General features: G+C 37.1%; 1 protein-coding gene across 4 annotated transcripts in view; it reads left to right on the top strand.

Annotated features, from left to right (window-relative positions):
- The window catches only part of LOC113526703 (piezo-type mechanosensitive ion channel component 2), a 127,787-nt gene that overhangs the window by 2,463 nt on the left and 107,185 nt on the right, over positions 1–18,139 (top strand). For all 4 annotated transcript variants that reach the window (XM_026913993.3, XM_026913994.3, XM_026913991.3 and 1 more), the window contains exon 2: positions 16,753–16,848. In XM_026913993.3, the coding sequence (XP_026769794.3) occupies positions 16,753–16,848 (96 nt within the window). The remainder of the gene's footprint in view (positions 1–16,752; positions 16,849–18,139) is intronic.

An 18,139-nucleotide genomic window follows, 5' to 3' on the forward strand; every position in this document is an offset into this window, starting at 1 on the left:
GCAAGTGAGAATATGCATTACTTTGCAGTGTTTCATCTTTTGATAGGTTTTTTTTTTCATTATCTAAATACTTAGTTTATTGTACAGTATATGTTCACGTTATCCACTACACTGTTAAAGGCATCTGGCATTTTATATATTAGAACCAGCACCAAACAAATGGGCTTTTCATGCTTGTATGCTTTCTGATCTGGAAGTCTTCTCGTGTGATATGGACAGACGTGGCCTCAGCTGAATGTTTGCTTTCTATCCGCTGAGACTGACGGAGAACTTTAACCAGATTGTGGATCAGCGTGTGTGCCGGAGAGGTAGTGAGCCTTTAGCAGAGACATGAGAGACTTTTCCAGCACATTGACACGTTTACTTTGTGTGTTCACTTGATACGTTGCCACAAACGTTCCTCTCTTACTGTAATCTTCTTCATCCAGACAGCAACATGGTTCCTTTAATATAGCCCAGGGAGTTCTTATAATTGGGCTATAAAAATTCCATGTGTACCTGTTTCCTATGCTGGTTTCATACTACACATAAACCTGAAAAACACAGGATGTTTAAGCTCACAACAAACACACTCACAGTTACAGTGGTGTATGGTGTGTCTGGAAGTGATGTATAACATTTGGCAAAGATGCTTCTGATATCTATAATTTGTCTCATTGTAGAAGAAATGACTTTGGAGTGTGGAGCTAGAACTTGGGTTAGACGTTTTCAGCTTCAGAGTCATTGTCCTAGAGCTGCTGCTGAAGAGACAAAGACTCTTTCAGACTTTTTCCCGACTAATGAGTCACAAAATCTTTGCATGTGTGTCTCAGCAGGCTTTTGGGAAGTTTTAATTTTGTGAACTTATAATTGCTAAACACATTAACCTGTAATGTACACTGCTTATTTTTGGTTAAATGTCAAGAAATGGATTCAAGTGAAATCCTCTAGAATGAGAAAATCTGCTTGTGAATTTTTATTTTATTGGGAAAAAAAATAATCGAGAGAAAAAGGCTGATCTGGATCACTCTAATTAGGCACATATGGTATATTTGTCTTACTGTGTAATATCAAGCCAAGACAAATCTAGTCTTGCCGCAACCTCTTCACCAATCAAGTGTGCTTGCCTTAAATAAAGCACTCATTTAAAGTCCCATTATCTAAGAGTGGATGATGAAGTAGTCCTTAAATACAAAGATTTAAGTATTAAACACTTATTTAGATACCAATAGTGAATACATTTTTATACAATATTTAAAAAATGTATCTTCTATGATTAACTTGTGGAATGTCTACATAACCAATTAATAATATTAATAATAATATCAGAATTATATTGCTCAATTTATTTCAAAACAGGGCTTTTGGCTAAAGCGACCATCCATGTCATGGTCTGCAAAGGACTGCTGTGTATCAGCATGCTGTCAGATACAATGGCTTTTTATTCATACTCTTCATTGTTTGAATGCACGTCTTGCAAATCTTTTGGCACCAGAAGAATCTGTGCTTTTCTCAGTCCAGATACTGCTAACTGTCCCCTCAACATCTGCAGTGCATGCCTCATGAGTTTTTAATCAAAAAGTCTTGTTTTTGCAGACACACGCCAGGCCTGGGCTTTTTAAACCTCCTACAGTCGAGAGTTACAATCGAAGTCCAGAGTTTCCCACAAGCCAAACGCCCTGGAAAGCCTCATTTACAATAGCCACAATGACTGTTTATCTCTGCTAGTAGCTGGGTCAGGGCAGATCAAAGAGTTCACCAGCGAGTCTGGAAGATCTGATATTGGCCAAATTTATAGACTTTCTCCTCAGTTTCACATTCTGAAAGTTATTCAGCTGTTTTTAAGGAGTTTAAGTTTAAACGCAGCTACTTTTGGTTCAAAGAAGGAAAGTATTTGGTTGCAAGAGTGACATTATCTTGGCAATAGTCATAATTTTTCGCTGTAATTTGCGACTGAATACAAGTGGATTTGTTATTAATGCTCCTTTTCTAAATAGCAAATTACCAAGTGCCAAGGATTTCTGCTTCTAATCTTACCAGCCCTCAGCCTACTGACCTTCCTCAGTCCTGTTTTTTTTTAAATTCCAGCTCTATAAACATCAGAGGAATAAGTTAAAACATATAACCATGACTGGTAAAACTAGTGAGAAGGTGACCATTTGTATGAGCATTTCTTTAAACATGTTAGTCCTTCAGTGCGTCCCTCTTGTGTGGGCTGAGAACCTGGACAAGGCTCGTTTTGCTAATACTTAAGTATTTCTTTGCAGTTTTCACTTTGAGCAAATGTTTTATTTACTCTGTATCAGGCTGTATATAGAGATTGTAAACTTTACAAAGAGTCGTTTTGTAAGTTAAGGTGCGCATTGACAGAGTGATGAACTATATTTGCATAGTGAAGAGTAAATCTGTTCAGGTTTCATGCAAGGAAGGAGTCATGATTTTTTTTTTTTTTTTTTTTTTTTTTTTTTTTTTTTTTTTAATTCTTGACTCAGGTATGAATAATATAGTTAGAGCGGTGGTCTGTCATTAAAAGTGCCACTGAGAGAAAATCTGAGTGCAGAAACATTTGACCTGCCTTTATTATGGTAGCCTTTTGTGAATCTTGTTTGACAGCTACCATAAAGGATACAGTTGTATGAGACTGAGTTGTTTACTCTCGATAAAATACAGTGTAAACAACTCATTCCCATAAAAAAAAAAAATTATAGGGATAATGACTGAGAGCGAGGTTTGACTTCATATGAAAGCGGTCCTAAGAAAATGCACTAATGACCACTAATGCTGGCTCTCACACTAACCTAAACACCTTCAACTCCCAGGATACACTGGCATCCCAGATTTTTACAGACTTCCTTTCCTCACTCTTGTAACTATATACAATTCACAGTAGTAATGGAATAGATGAGAAATAAGATGAAATGTTTAGCTAGTTGTTATTTTAAAGTGTCTGAATTCTTGCTAATTTGTAGTGCTGGTGTGTAATGTGTCTAGAATCTGATTCAACCTTTTAAAACAACAAAGAACAGAGCTAATTTTCAAGAACAGATTAAGCTGAGTTTAAAATCAGTGTATATTATCCATAGAAGTTCCCTGCTTACATAGAATTAGGCTTAGTGTGTATGCAAAAATCAGTCAGCAGTGTGTATAGTTCACATACCATCCCATGTTCACATTCAGTCATCATTAGTCTGTACTTGATTAACAGTCTGACCAAAAAGGGTCACAGTTAAGATTCACATGACATAGTGCCCTTTACTAAGGTTAGATGTCGTCTGACTTTATGCCCTCAGACACAAATTAGTCTTCTGGAAAAGAGAATTTGGGAAAGGAAATGAAAGTTTAAACTGACTAGACTGCATCCAAAATATGTAAGTAAATAAGTAACACAAACTAAAAGTAAATGAATGTATATCCTTGATCTGTGTATAAAACACACAGTTGTATGTAATTCATCAACATGAGACTTGAGAGAGTCTTAACTTGCTGATAACGGCTGTGTCTCATTAAATAGCAGCACAGTCACAGACTAGGCACCGTTTCTTTCTGTCTGAGCAAACAGGCCCTCAGGATAAAAGTCTGTAAAGCTCTCTCAGTGTGTTCCAGCTAGAATAATTTGAGTATAAAGTCTGCATCAGTTGTTGGATTTTCAGAGTTGAAACTTGCCATTCACAACGTGTTTAAGAAGTGCTTAAGAGGCACATGGAAGCAACGAGCTTGTAATTTTTTTAGAGCTACAGAATACGTGAAGAGGGACTGCGATTATTTACAGCCTAAGTGTTTATGACATTGAGTACAACTGCACAATATTGGCAAAATATAATCTTGCTATTGCGATAGGCCTTAGACGATATATTAAAAGCGTATGGCATGGTTATGATGTAAGATTGCTTTCCATTATATTGACCTATATTTTTTTTGTGTGTGTGTGTGTGTTCGGATCATGTAAAAGCCGTTATTCATCGAACCCACTGCAGAAACACTGATGTGGAGCAGCTGAGATTAGTCAGGATGTTCACAGCATGCAAGAAAACATTCAGTGATTTGTAAGATGGTTCATATGCATTTTGTGACCCTCTGTGAAAACTCTATTGCACAAAGGTCAGGTTTGTGATAAACTATTAAGCCGTTGCATATAGAGTATAATATGTTCCAGTGTTTTGTTTCAGGAGTCAGTCTTGGTAATAATCCTTCACTTTGTTATGTAAAGCCTGAATACATAAATCCTCAACCGCTTCACTTTCAGAGACAGTTGTGATAAGTCCAGAGTTTCTTAAAAGAGCACGGTGCAAAGCATATTTGGCATAAATCAGATTTTGATCACCCATGTGTTCCTTCTCGGTGTTGCTTTTTCTTCTCTCTCCTCATAGTAGCACTATTCATTCAGTTTTATCTTAACCGTTTCCTGTCTGTAATCTGACAGTTCAGTCTCTGAAATACACTCAGTCACCTGAAAGCACCTTTTGTGCATGCTCGTCCTGCCACACTAAATCCTTTTTTTTTTCTCACCACAGCAATTAAATAGAGGCTACGAGGAACAGGCCAGCTGTATATCACACCTCCGAGAGCTCATATTCGAGACAGGAAAATAGGGTGCAATTGCTTGTTGCTTGTTTCTGCAAGTTCTGCAGTTGTTACAGAAATCGACTGCACATGTTCTTTTGTTTGATTTGGTACTTGAACTTGCATATGTAGAGATCTAGTGTGTGTGTGTGTGTGTATATATACACACACACACATCTCTCTCACATATATATATATATATATATATATATATATAGGGATGTACAATATAGACAAAAGTAATGTATTGTGATTATAATGCCACACACTACAGTTACTATACACCTTTGCAACATATTAAAACAAACACGATTCATGCATTCATTTGATCAAAATGAATCATTTCTTTGGTTTCTGCCAAAATTTAAGATTGATCAAAATTCCCGCAGAAAACTTCTGGAACCTGAAATGATCACAGTAAAGTATTCTGACACGTTAGAGGGTTCATTTGCTTATATCAAGTCTCTGCCGTAAAAATATTACAAGGCTAATATTTCTATAACAGTTAACAAACAGCATAATGTGCAGCACACAGTTAAAAGTCAAACAAGTTTATACCACAGCATGATTGAATTTTTGCTTCTGATTGGTCAGAAGGTGTTGATTCATTTTCTATAGCAGCATTCCTGACAGTAGTTCTGGCTGTAATTCAAATCACATGTTCATATTAATGTGCTCGTTGTAATACTTCATAATTTCTATAGTAGCATCTCATTTACAGAGACTTGTATGATGGACACTACACATAATCTAAGACTAATAATAACCGAATTTTAAAAAACATTGTTATTTAACAGAAAAATGTATATTTCATACGGTGAAGCTTTCTGTAAGGAGACGTTTGTTTGATATTTTATGGGAGGAGACTTGCGTGTCAGTGCTTTGTACCCGTCAGTAAGTTTTCCGCCACAGGAAAGTCTTCAGGACAGATGACTTTCTCACAGATGACTTTCTTGCTAACGTGACCATTTGCGTTTTAGTCTTATTAACTTTAAAAAAGAGGAAACAGGCAGGCTGGTGAGGGAACAGCTATTTGTAGCTGTTTAATGTAAGTGATAACAGGAACTAACTTGTTTCACGGCTGTTCTACAACATTAAATGTAACTATACCCTAGACGTGTCATTAGTTAATTAATATAAAATTGTAATCATTGGCAAATTACTGTTCTATAAAGGGAATAAAACACTTCACTGCTGTTATAAGAAAATAATCAACTTCTGGGTGGTAACAGTAACTCCGATTCGCACCGGGCCGCATCACACCACCCCGTCATTGACGATGTTCCTATGACAGCACGACCCCAAGTGTTTTATTCCTTACATAACCGGCATCTACATTTGTCATTTTTCTTAATGATACAGGTGGCTCCTTCTGCATGGTAACACACTCACAGATTTATTTATGTTTCTGAAAAAATCTCTACAAGTGCTCATCTATGTGTAAATGAAGCCAGACATGAGCAGATGTTGGCAGCAGGTTTTTGCTGCTGGCTGAGATTTTGGTGTGTGTGTGTGTGTGTGTGTGTGTGTGTGTGTGTGTGTGTGTGTGTGTTGAAGCTGTCCTCTGTGCTGCTGTTGGGTGCAGCTGTGAGCCTGGTGTGTTTGTGAGACGTGTTAAGTGATGAGTGGACTCTCTGAAGGTTAATAATACAGAGCTGTTGCACTATGGGATAAAATGACTGATTGTTTTTCTAATGTGCTTGTTGCAGTCATGTGAACATTATTCAGTAACAGTAAGTATGGCAGGAGGCTTTTTAAATTGTCAGTGTAAATATATGGCCTGTAAAAGACAGATGAAAGCAGATTTGTTTTCTCTGAGCACGTTGCATTTGATTGACATGTGAATAAGCATGTCAGAGAATAATATGATGCTGAAAATTTGGTTCAGTTATACCCCAGCGATGCTGAATTCTCAATTCTTGAAGGTGTTGGTTAATTTTCTATTCATTTTCGAATAGAAGTTCTCGTAGTAGTTCTGGCTGGCTGGCTTTTGAGTCTGATTCCTCTCAAGGTTTCGTCCTCATGCCATCTCAGGGAGTTTTTCCTTGCCATCATCACCTCTGGCTTGCTCATTAGGGATAAATTCAAAAATTTAAAACTTACATCCTGAATTTATATATTTCTGTAAAGCTGCTTTGTGACAATGTCCATTTTGATAGAGTGACATTTTGTATGAGGAGCTGTTTGAACAATACATGATAAATTACAGTAACTAACTTGTTTCGTGGATGTTCCATAACATTAAAATAACTATAAATGAATTAAAATGGAGTTGTATGGAGTTCTTTTATAAATACGAACAACTGTTTGCATTGGCTGTTGTATATAAGGAATAAAACACTTTGGGATATGCGGTTATTAGAAAATAATCAATTTTGTGGTGATAATGGTTATTTTCCTATAAAATTACATCTTGTTGTGTTTTATTCCTTCCATATCAGCTGTAAATTCCTCTTGAAACACAACCTTTAGGCTTAAAGCAAGGCATACTGTTACTTAATGTAGCGATAGGTAGGTTTAGATGTCAGAAACTTTGTCAAATATAAGATGAAATTTAAGGAATAAACAAAATAGAGTGTGCTGTTAAAGGAAAATGATCAACAACAGGGTGCCTTTACCACCCCCTGATTTTCTTTTTCCATAACACCATGTCCACCAAGTAACACCAAGTGTTTTATTCTTCTTATACCACAGCAATTTATCAACCATTTCCATTATTAGTTTATTAAAGAATACAGCCCTACTTTTCACTGTGTATAGCAACTTCAATGTTGTGGAACATCCACGAGACAAGTTAGTTCTTGTTATCACTTACGTTATAGCAGCTATAAACAAACAGTTCCTTTTCCAGCCTCTCTTTTATTTCAATTTCCTGAAGACAAAAAAAATTAAGCTTACCAAGAAGCAGGAAAGTGGAAAGATCTCTATCCTGACACTAGCGATCCTGGGCCTTACTGCACGCACTGACACTGGAGACTCCTTTCATTGATGGTAAATAAATGTTTTAATGACTAGTACGTGCATTAATATAATAATATGATATGTTTTCTGGTATATTCGTTTGTACTACACCCTGTTCTGGAAATTTTATACACTGGAGGATCAGCAGCTCTGCCCTGCATGAGTCATGTGTTACTGCTGACCTTCACTTGTGACTAATGCTACTTTGGGCTCAGTTTAAAATGAGTAAAGACAGAGCGAGATTGTTATACAATGAACACCATTGTGAGGATTTCATTGTTTGTTCACATACAAAGTTTGAACAACGATCATCTCTACCTTAGCAGAATGACTGCAAATGCAGCAATAAAATAGGAACAGAAAACAATTTGAAAAAAAGTTATTTGAGAAAAGAAACTGTGAATGTGTGTGTTAGCAGGATCGGGACACACATACACACACACACACGCACCATTCTTGCCTCACAACCTCCTATAAATTCCCTAGCATCAGTGAACTGACACATTTATGTTTAACATTAATATTTAGCTCTTGTATAAAATTTGGTATTTTGTTAATAATTTTTGGACATATTTAGTCATCTTTGGTATTATTTCAATGTCAACACTGGCTTATTTAGCTTGGATGTGAAAGTCCACATCAGGAATGTTGGCGCGTTCTGAGACAGCTAACCAAATAGAAGACTTTAACCTCAGAGTCCGGTATAAAATGTGTGTATATTTTCAGGTAAGCATGTTTGACTTTGTTTTGTGTTTCACTCTTCTTCATTACTTAATAGAGTACTTGGTTTGTGGCTTAGTTTGACGTCGCAGTCCATTGAAGTGTTATAATATACTTTCAAGTAAAAAAACACAAACTTGGGGATGGTAATAGATTTTTAATGAACGATTTTATATATTTAAAAAATAATGTAGGCAAGCGGAGTCGGGGGAATTGGGGGTGGCGGAGGGGGGTTGTATCTATTTCTTTTTTTTTCTGTTTAATTAAATTAAACATTGTATCCCAAAATATTTTCCACCTTTAAATGTTAGACATACAGTTTTGTGTAAATCAAATGGTAAAAATCCCTATTAAGTCTGTTTCATTTCCAGGTTGTACCACTATAAACATTAAGGGATGTATATATTTATGCAACATAAATACACTGGGATCCAGAGGTCTGAGAGCACTATTGAAAATGCTTTTCTAATTTAATACAACAATTTTCATTGCAAATTATATTATTGACTTGAGTGAAAAGTAGAATCTTTGGAATATTTAAATGAATTTCAGAGTTTTTCAGTATTTGGTATGTTCTCCTTTGTGCTTTAATGACAGTGTGCACTCGAGCTGGCATGGTTTTGTCCGAAACCATTTTTGTGTTCCATTTTAGATCCGATCCATCGGAGTGTTGTCTGAACACGAGCATCAATAGAAGAGATTAGGCATGAGGAAAATCTGACCTTTTGCACAAAGCAGTTAACATAGTGCAGACTCGTAAATATTAAATATGCAAGATATTGACCATTTACTTTCTATGTTTCTAAATATTTTAGAATTCTAAAGCCTTCTGTTTATTTCCAATTTTAAATGAAAAAAAAAATCTCAGATTTTCAACATAGTCTCAGACTTTTGGACCTACTGTATATATGAAACATACGAAATAGGATGAATATATGTCTTCAGATGAAGTGCCAGACTGCGCACCAAGGAGCCAACACGATAAATAATAGGATTTTTAATAATGTCGACTCCATACAAAACATTAACAACTGCTGCACATGTAATTCTGCTACACAAAATAAAATTCATACTAGCGTTTGAAAGAAGCACAAACTTAGTTAATCAGCATAAATGAAACATCAAAATCTTTACATTTCCACACTGCCAATCCCAGTCCTCACCCTAACCTTAACTTAACCTTAACCTTAATTTTTCACATTTTTGTGTGAATTTGAGCTCATGTTGAGGGAGCTCATGTCTCCACACACGTTTTTGATACGTTGAATAAAAATCCCAAAACTCATAAGACCTCCTTCTGGTCCCAAAATGGTTAGTCATACATTTGTTGTTTCACAAAGGGCTCATTTTTTTGTCATCTTGGCTGTAATCTTGGTTTACTGACTCATCTGAATGAAAGAGTACAGTGGTCTATAAGATTGCCAGCAGGGATTGAATGTTTCTCTCAGACACTGTTCGAGGCCAGAGCTCTTCCCCACACACGAGGCACTTAGACGAGGAAGGCCACGGCGGCTCTGACTCACACACAGCGACTCAAGAGAACCATTGAAATGCTCTGAAATGTTAAACAGTCACTGAATTGCAAAAGACTGGAATTAGCCAAAATGCTGAACTAAGTCCACTGGTTTTGACTGTGTATATACTGCTAGGTGATTCAGGGGTTCTAAAATGCTCTGATATTACTGAATTATAATGCGCATTTCTCCATTAGTTATCAGATTTCATGGCTGGCACTCCTAATCAAATGCACATGTTACAGAGAAGAGCTCACAGTCTTAGCCACACATTAATACCAGCATGTTTATACAAAGTCATAACAAGCCATAATGAATGTCAGTCCTGAACACACCGTCGTGTGGAGCGTAGAACAATTTGGACCTGCCGCACACAGAGGGCCATTCTTATCATAACTATCTCCAAATTCTAAGCACTTATATTCAAACAAATCTTTCAGCTAAGGCGTAGGACCTGTGTTGAAAAATGAAATAAAGGTTGGTTAAGTGGACCTCCCACTGACACGACTGCCGAGGGATGTTTACTTTGTTTTCGTTTTATTGTAAAATGGCTCGTCTGTCATTTCTCTGCTGTAACTGATACTCCAGCAGTTCTGTTGAGGGCCTGAGCTTTGAATCAACAGCTTTGTTCCATCATCAGATTTTGATGGAAGCAATACACCATTTTCTTAACTCATAGTTGCATGTTAGCTATCTATCATATCAATCCTGAATCACTTGTGGCCCTACAGGAGAATCGGGATTTTAAGGAAAAATGCTTTATTCAAGGCATGGATGGATGGTATGATAGATAGATCTGTAATGTCATGCAGATATTGTACAGTACAGCTGATTTATTATGTATGGAGTTACATTGTGGAGTGATATTTATTGGGAAATTGTCCTTGAACTGAGTAAGGGAATTGCTGGTTGTATAAAAATGCCATAATAAGCACTGTGTGTCATCTGACATCCTGTCTCAGGGACTTTCCACCGCTTGCAATTGTCCTACGATGCCAACAATATTTGAAGACACGCATATTCAATAAGTGCATTTATTGCTGCCCATATGCATTCTTTGTTTTATTTTATTATTATGGCATATAAATATGACTATTTTTGTTATACTGATGTAATATAATATGTTTGAAGCTATGTATATATTTTAATTACTATTCAATTTATTGGTACTTTTTATAGTGGTGTGTAGTATAAAATATAGAAATAAAAATTAAATTAATTACTGAGGCACACAAATAATTAATCCATTAATAATTATTTTCATAACAGAGGAATAAAGGAGAATTAATCTCTTATCTCTCATAAGAGATTTTAACTCAATGGAGCAGTAAAAGGAGACATTATATTTATATATATATAGAAATTTTTTAATCAGAGATGTAGAAGTATCCAAATTCTTTCATCTGTGTAAATAAATACTCTTTAAAAAAAGTTAAAATACAGCTTCAAATTGTTCAGTCGACTTAAATTAGGAAAGTTTTGCATAAAATTAAAGTAATATTTAAGTAAACTCTAAAATTTACTAAAGGTATGAAGGTAAAAGTACAGGAAAGATTCACAAAAGGCTCAAGTCACACTTCAGTGTGATTTTAGTTACTGGTGGCAAATTAGTGTCTCTTTCACCAAGGGATGTAGGAAAAACATTAGCTAAGGCGAACTAACACATGATAATACTGACAGTACGAACTAGCTGAATGCTAATAGTTTGCTGTCAACAATACACACACTGCCTTGATAAATACAAAATGTACGTAGCAGCAGATAGATTACAGTGATGGGTATTAGATCTCATTCTCTCTGTCGCATCCGTTAGAGTTTAGATTTGTCAGGATTTGTTAGCTGTTTGCTACTAAAAAATTGTCTTATGACTTCATAAATATAAGATTATAGAAAAGGTAGTGATGTCATGATTGACAACGTAGTGAGTCGAAAGGAGAGCTTTTGAAATGTAGTAAGGAAAAAAATCTAAATAATTGGTTGAAAGAAAACGTAAGCACAGATATATAAAATAATTTAATAAATGTGTTAAACCCCACCTCAGTTCATCTCTCAGTTCAGATCCACAGTGGCATTGCTCCTGAATTCATCCCAGTGTTGGTTTAGTTTGCATTAATTCTGTTTATCTTCTGATAAGCATCAATTTTTACAGTGCAGCCTTCTGAGACTGTAATGGATCAAAAGAGATATGGGTTTCACTGCTTTAATCCCAGTTTGATACATTTACAGTTGTAAAAACAGGGTTTCTTAGAGTTTTTTTTAACAGTTCATAAAATAAAACTATCTATCACACATCTATCGTATTTTTATCAATAGTCTGTACTCAAATAACAACCCCATTCATGCTATTGGTTATATTGTTGGCATGAGGTGCTAACTCTATTTAACCTGAACTCTGTCGAGAAGGCGATGGTCCGTAGACATGAACACAGAAAAATATGCATCTGGTCGCCTCTGGGCATATCTGAGAGCCAGGCGTGTTTCATGCTTGTTTTAACTTGCATAATGTATTCATGGCCAATGAGTGTTAGTGTTTGCAGCAAGGTAAAGAAAATAAACGTGCATCGTTTCAGGAGATGGTGCATTTGTAATGGCCCGGGGCCCACCGTTCTCTCTCCAAACAGCCAGAGTCCATGGGTAATTTGAAGCACTGCCACTGGCTAGTTCCTTGTGTTGTTGCCAATATGAGGTCACCATCTGGGAGGTGTTAATGGTGGGCTAATCCTGCTAATACCGCAGAAACGAGCTCCCGTCTGGAGATCTGAAAAAAAAAGATCTGCATCCAAGAACCTGCTAGGAAATAATAAATAATTGTTCACTGATATGGAGACGCGAAGCTGGCATAATATTTATCCCGATATGAAAGCAAGACGGAAGAGAGGGTTAGATATGAAACGTCCAAAATAGACAAAATACACACCCTCCTCTGAGGGTAACTGATAAGTCCATGTTGAGTTTTATTGAACTGTTTAGTGCAAATGAAAGATCCATTTTCTGCTTAATAACATTGGATCTCTTGCTTTCAATCCCAGAGACAACGGTTTTGGTGCGGTCAGAAACTGGCCACAGGGGGACAGTGGGGTGGTTGCCCATTACAGTTTCAGTTATATTTAATTTCCAACTTTGGAAAAGCCAGGATGTGGCTTCAGATGAGACAAACCCAAACCTCTCCCTCTTTGCTTGCCCTCAAACAATTAGCGTTGCACAATTTGTCAGAGAACACAAGCTTTATGTTTTCAAGGAAATCAATGAAAACAAATGGTCCTTGAAAAAATACACAATGGCTCACAGCTTGCAAAGCTTCAACGGGAGTGTGGAGAAATAGAGCCAAAACAATTGCAGTGTGTCAGAAGCACTCAGTGTGGTGACAGAGCGAGGACTCTGGGTCCAGCATTGCATTGGTTCCTGCTGGTTTTCCCACCTAGTTTCAGAAACAGGAAGTGTATGCAGCGAGCCAGTGCCTGTATGTCATCAGTCTCATTAAACAAAGCGTTATAAGCCTCATTTAGTATAGTGCGGATTGCAGGTCTCATGTCAGGGTTAGTTAAGGTGCAGAGCACATCATCTGAGAACGCGGAGTGGCAAAAACAATGAGGGGATACGCATTAGTTAATGCTGCATTCGACTCACCTCATAAGCAGAGATTTGCAGGATGGAATGACGTATCGGTCGATCTCTGTGCCTTCGACTATATGAAGTGGAAAAAAACATGGACGGCTCTATTTTCGTCATTTGTTAGCAACAAGCTAGCTAGCTAACTGCGATAAGGGATGTACATTGTCCTCCTCAAAATAGCAATCTGTGTAGCCAATGCTATAGACTTAACAAGCGAATATGTCTGTATGTTGATTGAGGGAACTCACAGTTGAGAAGAATACCCCAAGTTGACGAGAAGGAATTTCAAGTCGACGAGGTGCTTTCTTTGGCTTTTCCTCATTGGAGGTTGGGAATAACAAGTTGGAAACTCTATTCGAATGCAGTCTTAATAAGTCTCCTAAACCTTAACCTCTAACTCAACAATACACACCCATCACTAATCCTACACAAAGGCCTGCTAATAAAATTGGACCTTGTCTAACTGATTAAACTTTCCTCCTGAATTCCATTGCCTTTCAGCACCATTCTGCATTCTTTCTCCTCTGAGGATGATTATGATGTTTGATAAGTTAGTCATAATAAAATTGATCCACTCACTTTAATGCATAAATGGATAGAGATGTGGCATAGTTGTTTAGAATAATAAGAATGAGCTGCTGTATGTCCCTGGAGTTGCATCCTCATGTCAAGATCTCGTGATCTCTCTGGGGAATTCTCAAGCACTGCAGATTTGGTATGGGTGTAGTTAAGGACAACCACCTATCTGTCTCTCCTCATATTGCGAACCTGATTTGGTCATGCAGGTTACTCCTGTACCTCATCAGGAGGATTCTTTTCCTTGGAGGTCACCAAACAATGGACACCCACCTACCTGAAGGCACAAACCTCAAACCTTGCTCTGCATAATGTCCCCTCTTAGCTCCTAGCATAGCTCGACCCACCATCCCTCTAGGTACAAGGAAGACAATCATCATGACTCTTCTCTATCCTGGCACCCACCTTCCCCTGGATGTCTGAACAACTGAGTCACTGTCTGTCTTCAAAACAAGACTAAAGACCTACCTCTTCACCAAGAACATAACGGAGCAGTAAATCCTGAAAGAGATGGGGGAATAAAAACAACAACAGACTTTGTTGCTGTACTAACTCATTGTTGTATTATCTCTTCTCTAACAAGGTTTTAACTGGATAGAATTCTTAGACGCTGACCTATTTGTACTATGAGGATATGTTTTTGATAGAGACTATAAAGCACTTCTGTAAGTTGCCCTGGATGATGGTGTCTGCCAACAGCTGTAAATGTGAATGATGGCTGTTGTAAATTTTAGATATCCAGCTCTTATCTGTTTGTTTAACAGTGTAGTCTGAAATATTCATTACACAATACTATTTAGTAATTACAGTGGATAAAAAAAGTCTACACACCCCTGTTAAAATGGCAGGTTTTTGTCATGTAAAAAAAATGAAACCAAGATAAGTCATGTCAGAACTTTTTCCAGCCTTAATGTGAAATTACAACATATACAAATTAAGCAAAAAAGCATATAGATACTTTTGTACAGTAAAAGGAAAAAATTAAAAACTTACAATAAACAGTGGCATAAGTTTGCACACCCCTAATCCAATACTTTGTTGAAGGACCTTTTGATTTATTACACCACTCAGTCTTTTTCGGTAAGAGTCTATCAGCATGGCACATCTTAACTTGGCAATATTTTCCCACTCTTTCTTACAAAAACATTCTAGATCCATCAGATTGTAAGGGCATCTCCTGTGCACAGCCTGCTTCAGGTCTGGGCTCTGGTTAGGCCATTCAAAAACATTGATGTGCTTTTGGTTAAACCATTCCTTTGTTGCTTTGGATGTATGTTTGGGTCATTGTGAAAGGTGAAATTCCTTTTCATCTTCAGCTTACTAGCAGATGCCTAAATTTTTTGCACTAAAACTAAAATGGTATTTCTAGCTATTCATTATGCTGCCGTCACCATGCTTCACCATGGGTATGGTGTCCTTTTGGTGATGTGCTTTTTTGCACCAAGCATACCTTTTGGAATTATGGAATTATTATACCTTTTGGAATTGGTCTCATCAGACCATAACACATTTTGCCACATGGTTTAGGGTGATTTAGTTGGGCTTGGATGTTTTTTGTGAGAAAGGGCTTCCATCTAGCCACCCTACCCCATAGCCCAGATGTGAAGAATACAAGAGATTGTTGTCACATGCAGAGAGTCATCAGCAACTGTCAGATATTCCTGCAGCTCCTTTAATGTTGCTGTAGGTCTCTTGGCAGCCTCCCTGGTAAGTTTTTGTCTTGTCTTTTTGTAAATTTTGGAGTGACATCCTGTTCTGGGTGATGTCACTTTGGTGCTCCATTTTCTCCACTTGTTGATGATGGCCTTTACAGTGTTCCATGGTAATCATCTAACGTCCATCTAATGCTTTGGAAATTCTTTTACACCCCTCTCCTGACTGATATCTTTCAACCATTGAGATACCATACAGGCTTAGTAAGGTCTTTGTGGACCATGGACTCAGCAGTCATATGAAACCAAGATGCTGTGAAGAAAAGTCCTACAGAAACAGCTGATCTTTATTTGGGGTTAATCAGAATAAGTTGATTGCTGACAGCTGTCTGATAGTTACTTTTGTACATGAGATTGAATGTGATTGGTTCTGAACACAGCCACATCCCCAATTATAAAAGGGTGTGCATACTTATGCAACCAGCTTATTGTAATTTTTTTTTTCCTATTGTTTTTCACTTAATTTTTATACATTGTAATTTCACATTGAGGGTGGAAAAAGTTCTGACATGATTTATCTTGGTTTAATTTTTTTACATCACAAAAACCTGCTATTTTAACAGTGGTGTGAAGACTTTTTATATCCATTGTAAGTAAATCTTGTCTCCCGTTGAGGCTATCAGGTCAAACTGGTTAAGCCTTTGTATGTGTGTTTTGGTTTTAATTACTGAATAGTTGCTGAATAGTTGCTCAGTTTTATTCTGATGCTGCATGTATAAGATTTTCATGCATCTAGAATTAAACAATGTCTGACAGTGTGCCTGAGTAAAATGATTTGACTAGGAATATACAAATGTGAGTTTTTACTCTTTTCGCATGCCTCTGAAAATTTGGATGAATGTCTCATGGTCTGTTGTTAACACTGTTGGAATGTCAAATGCTACAAGTGTAAATCAGAGCTAGCAGCAGCAGGCCTCGTTATTGTCCTCAGGGGATTCTGTAACACTCTGTATGATCTCAGTCCTTTAATACTCAACTCAATGGTGCTATTTCTGCCACTTGTAATTAGTCTATACTGTAATAAGGGTTCTGATTTAGGCCTTAAAGCAGTCTGTTGTTTGTCTGTAGGCATCGGAAACACTATGTCACTCATCTTCTCTGCTTTCTTTTTGTTATAGCATGTCTGTTCCGGTACAATGTGCTGTCTTTCGTCTACCTTATCTACCTCCTGCTCATCCCGCTCTTTGCAGAGCCGACAAAGACAACAATGCAAGGTGAGATTCCAATACTTACAAGCTCGGAAATAAACACTTGCTCACTGTTTACTCCAAAAATAGGCATTGCAATGCTCCGTGTGTGTGTGTGTGTATGCACAAATAACAGACAATGAATTTTTCCACTTGCCTCTAAGAACTTTGTCAAGTCTCTGGCAGTTTTAAAGATACAGGGTGTTAGATGTTTTGTTTTTTTTTTTTTTTTAGAAAATGTAAGATTTTGGTAGAAAAGTAGGCAAGTAATACACATTCAATGACACTTCAGGTCTATGGCTATGTCTCTAGATAGGAGATGTTAAGTACTTATATAGAGTGCCTAAATAGTATTGTATTGACGAGATTGGTATACTGACATACTACATAGTCTATGTATTATGTGGTTTTGAATGTAGCCCAAGCTGAAAAAAAAATCCATCTGTGGCAATGATTGAGATCTCCAAAATATTGCAGAAGTAAAGAGAGTAAAACCAGTATTGTACTAGGTGGAAGAGCAAAACCTCCTTTAAAAAGAGCTTGTCTTTAGCTAGCATGCTAGTGTTAGCTTTTAGTTCTCTAACCTCGGGTGATTTGTGCTTTATTGCAATCCCGCAGTGCTGAGTTGGTGAAGTGCTGCTTCAAATGCCCAATGTTATTGTGTTAGTTTTGCGTAGAGCTGAGAGTAGCAAGCTAGCCAGGCCCTGTTGAAGGAGAACCTGTTATGATCATCAGTATGCTGCTCGTTCGGGTTTGTGGAGTGAGTTACGAGCTGTCCAAGGCACTACTTGACCTTAAGGTTGATTATCATGAGCAATCTGGCTCAAAGACAATTGAAAAGAAAAGGCTTCTCAGTTGCGATGCCTCTGTTATGAAGCAACTCTGTGTACCGGAAATTTGGGGATGTGTCTTTGGCTGTACTACTTTCAGGTTTGATGATGCAGGATATATCTGAGCTGGCATATGATGTTTGTGTTCAAAATTTCCTGCCAGTTAGAACCCAACAGCTCTGAGGGGCAGCTCTTAGCAGCTCAGGAACATCATGTCCTTGACTGAACAATACTTTTGTTTTCATTGTTAAAAAAAAAAATATATATCCTGTATAGTTATAATGTGAATGTGTTCTCAGATTCAGCACAAGACTGCTTGAGAGTTTGAGGCTGTTTTGAGTTTTTCCAAACTTACTAAAGAAAATACGATGATTGTTTTAAATTATTAACCACCTCAGTGAGGCTAAATGAACTAAGTAGACAAATGTCAAAGCAAGTGCCAACTTTTAATACAATTAAATGAACAAATAATTCTGTTGCAGATGTAA

Source organism: Pangasianodon hypophthalmus, chromosome 1 (genome assembly GCF_027358585.1).
Source record: "Pangasianodon hypophthalmus isolate fPanHyp1 chromosome 1, fPanHyp1.pri, whole genome shotgun sequence".
Lineage (NCBI taxonomy): Eukaryota > Metazoa > Chordata > Actinopteri > Siluriformes > Pangasiidae > Pangasianodon > Pangasianodon hypophthalmus.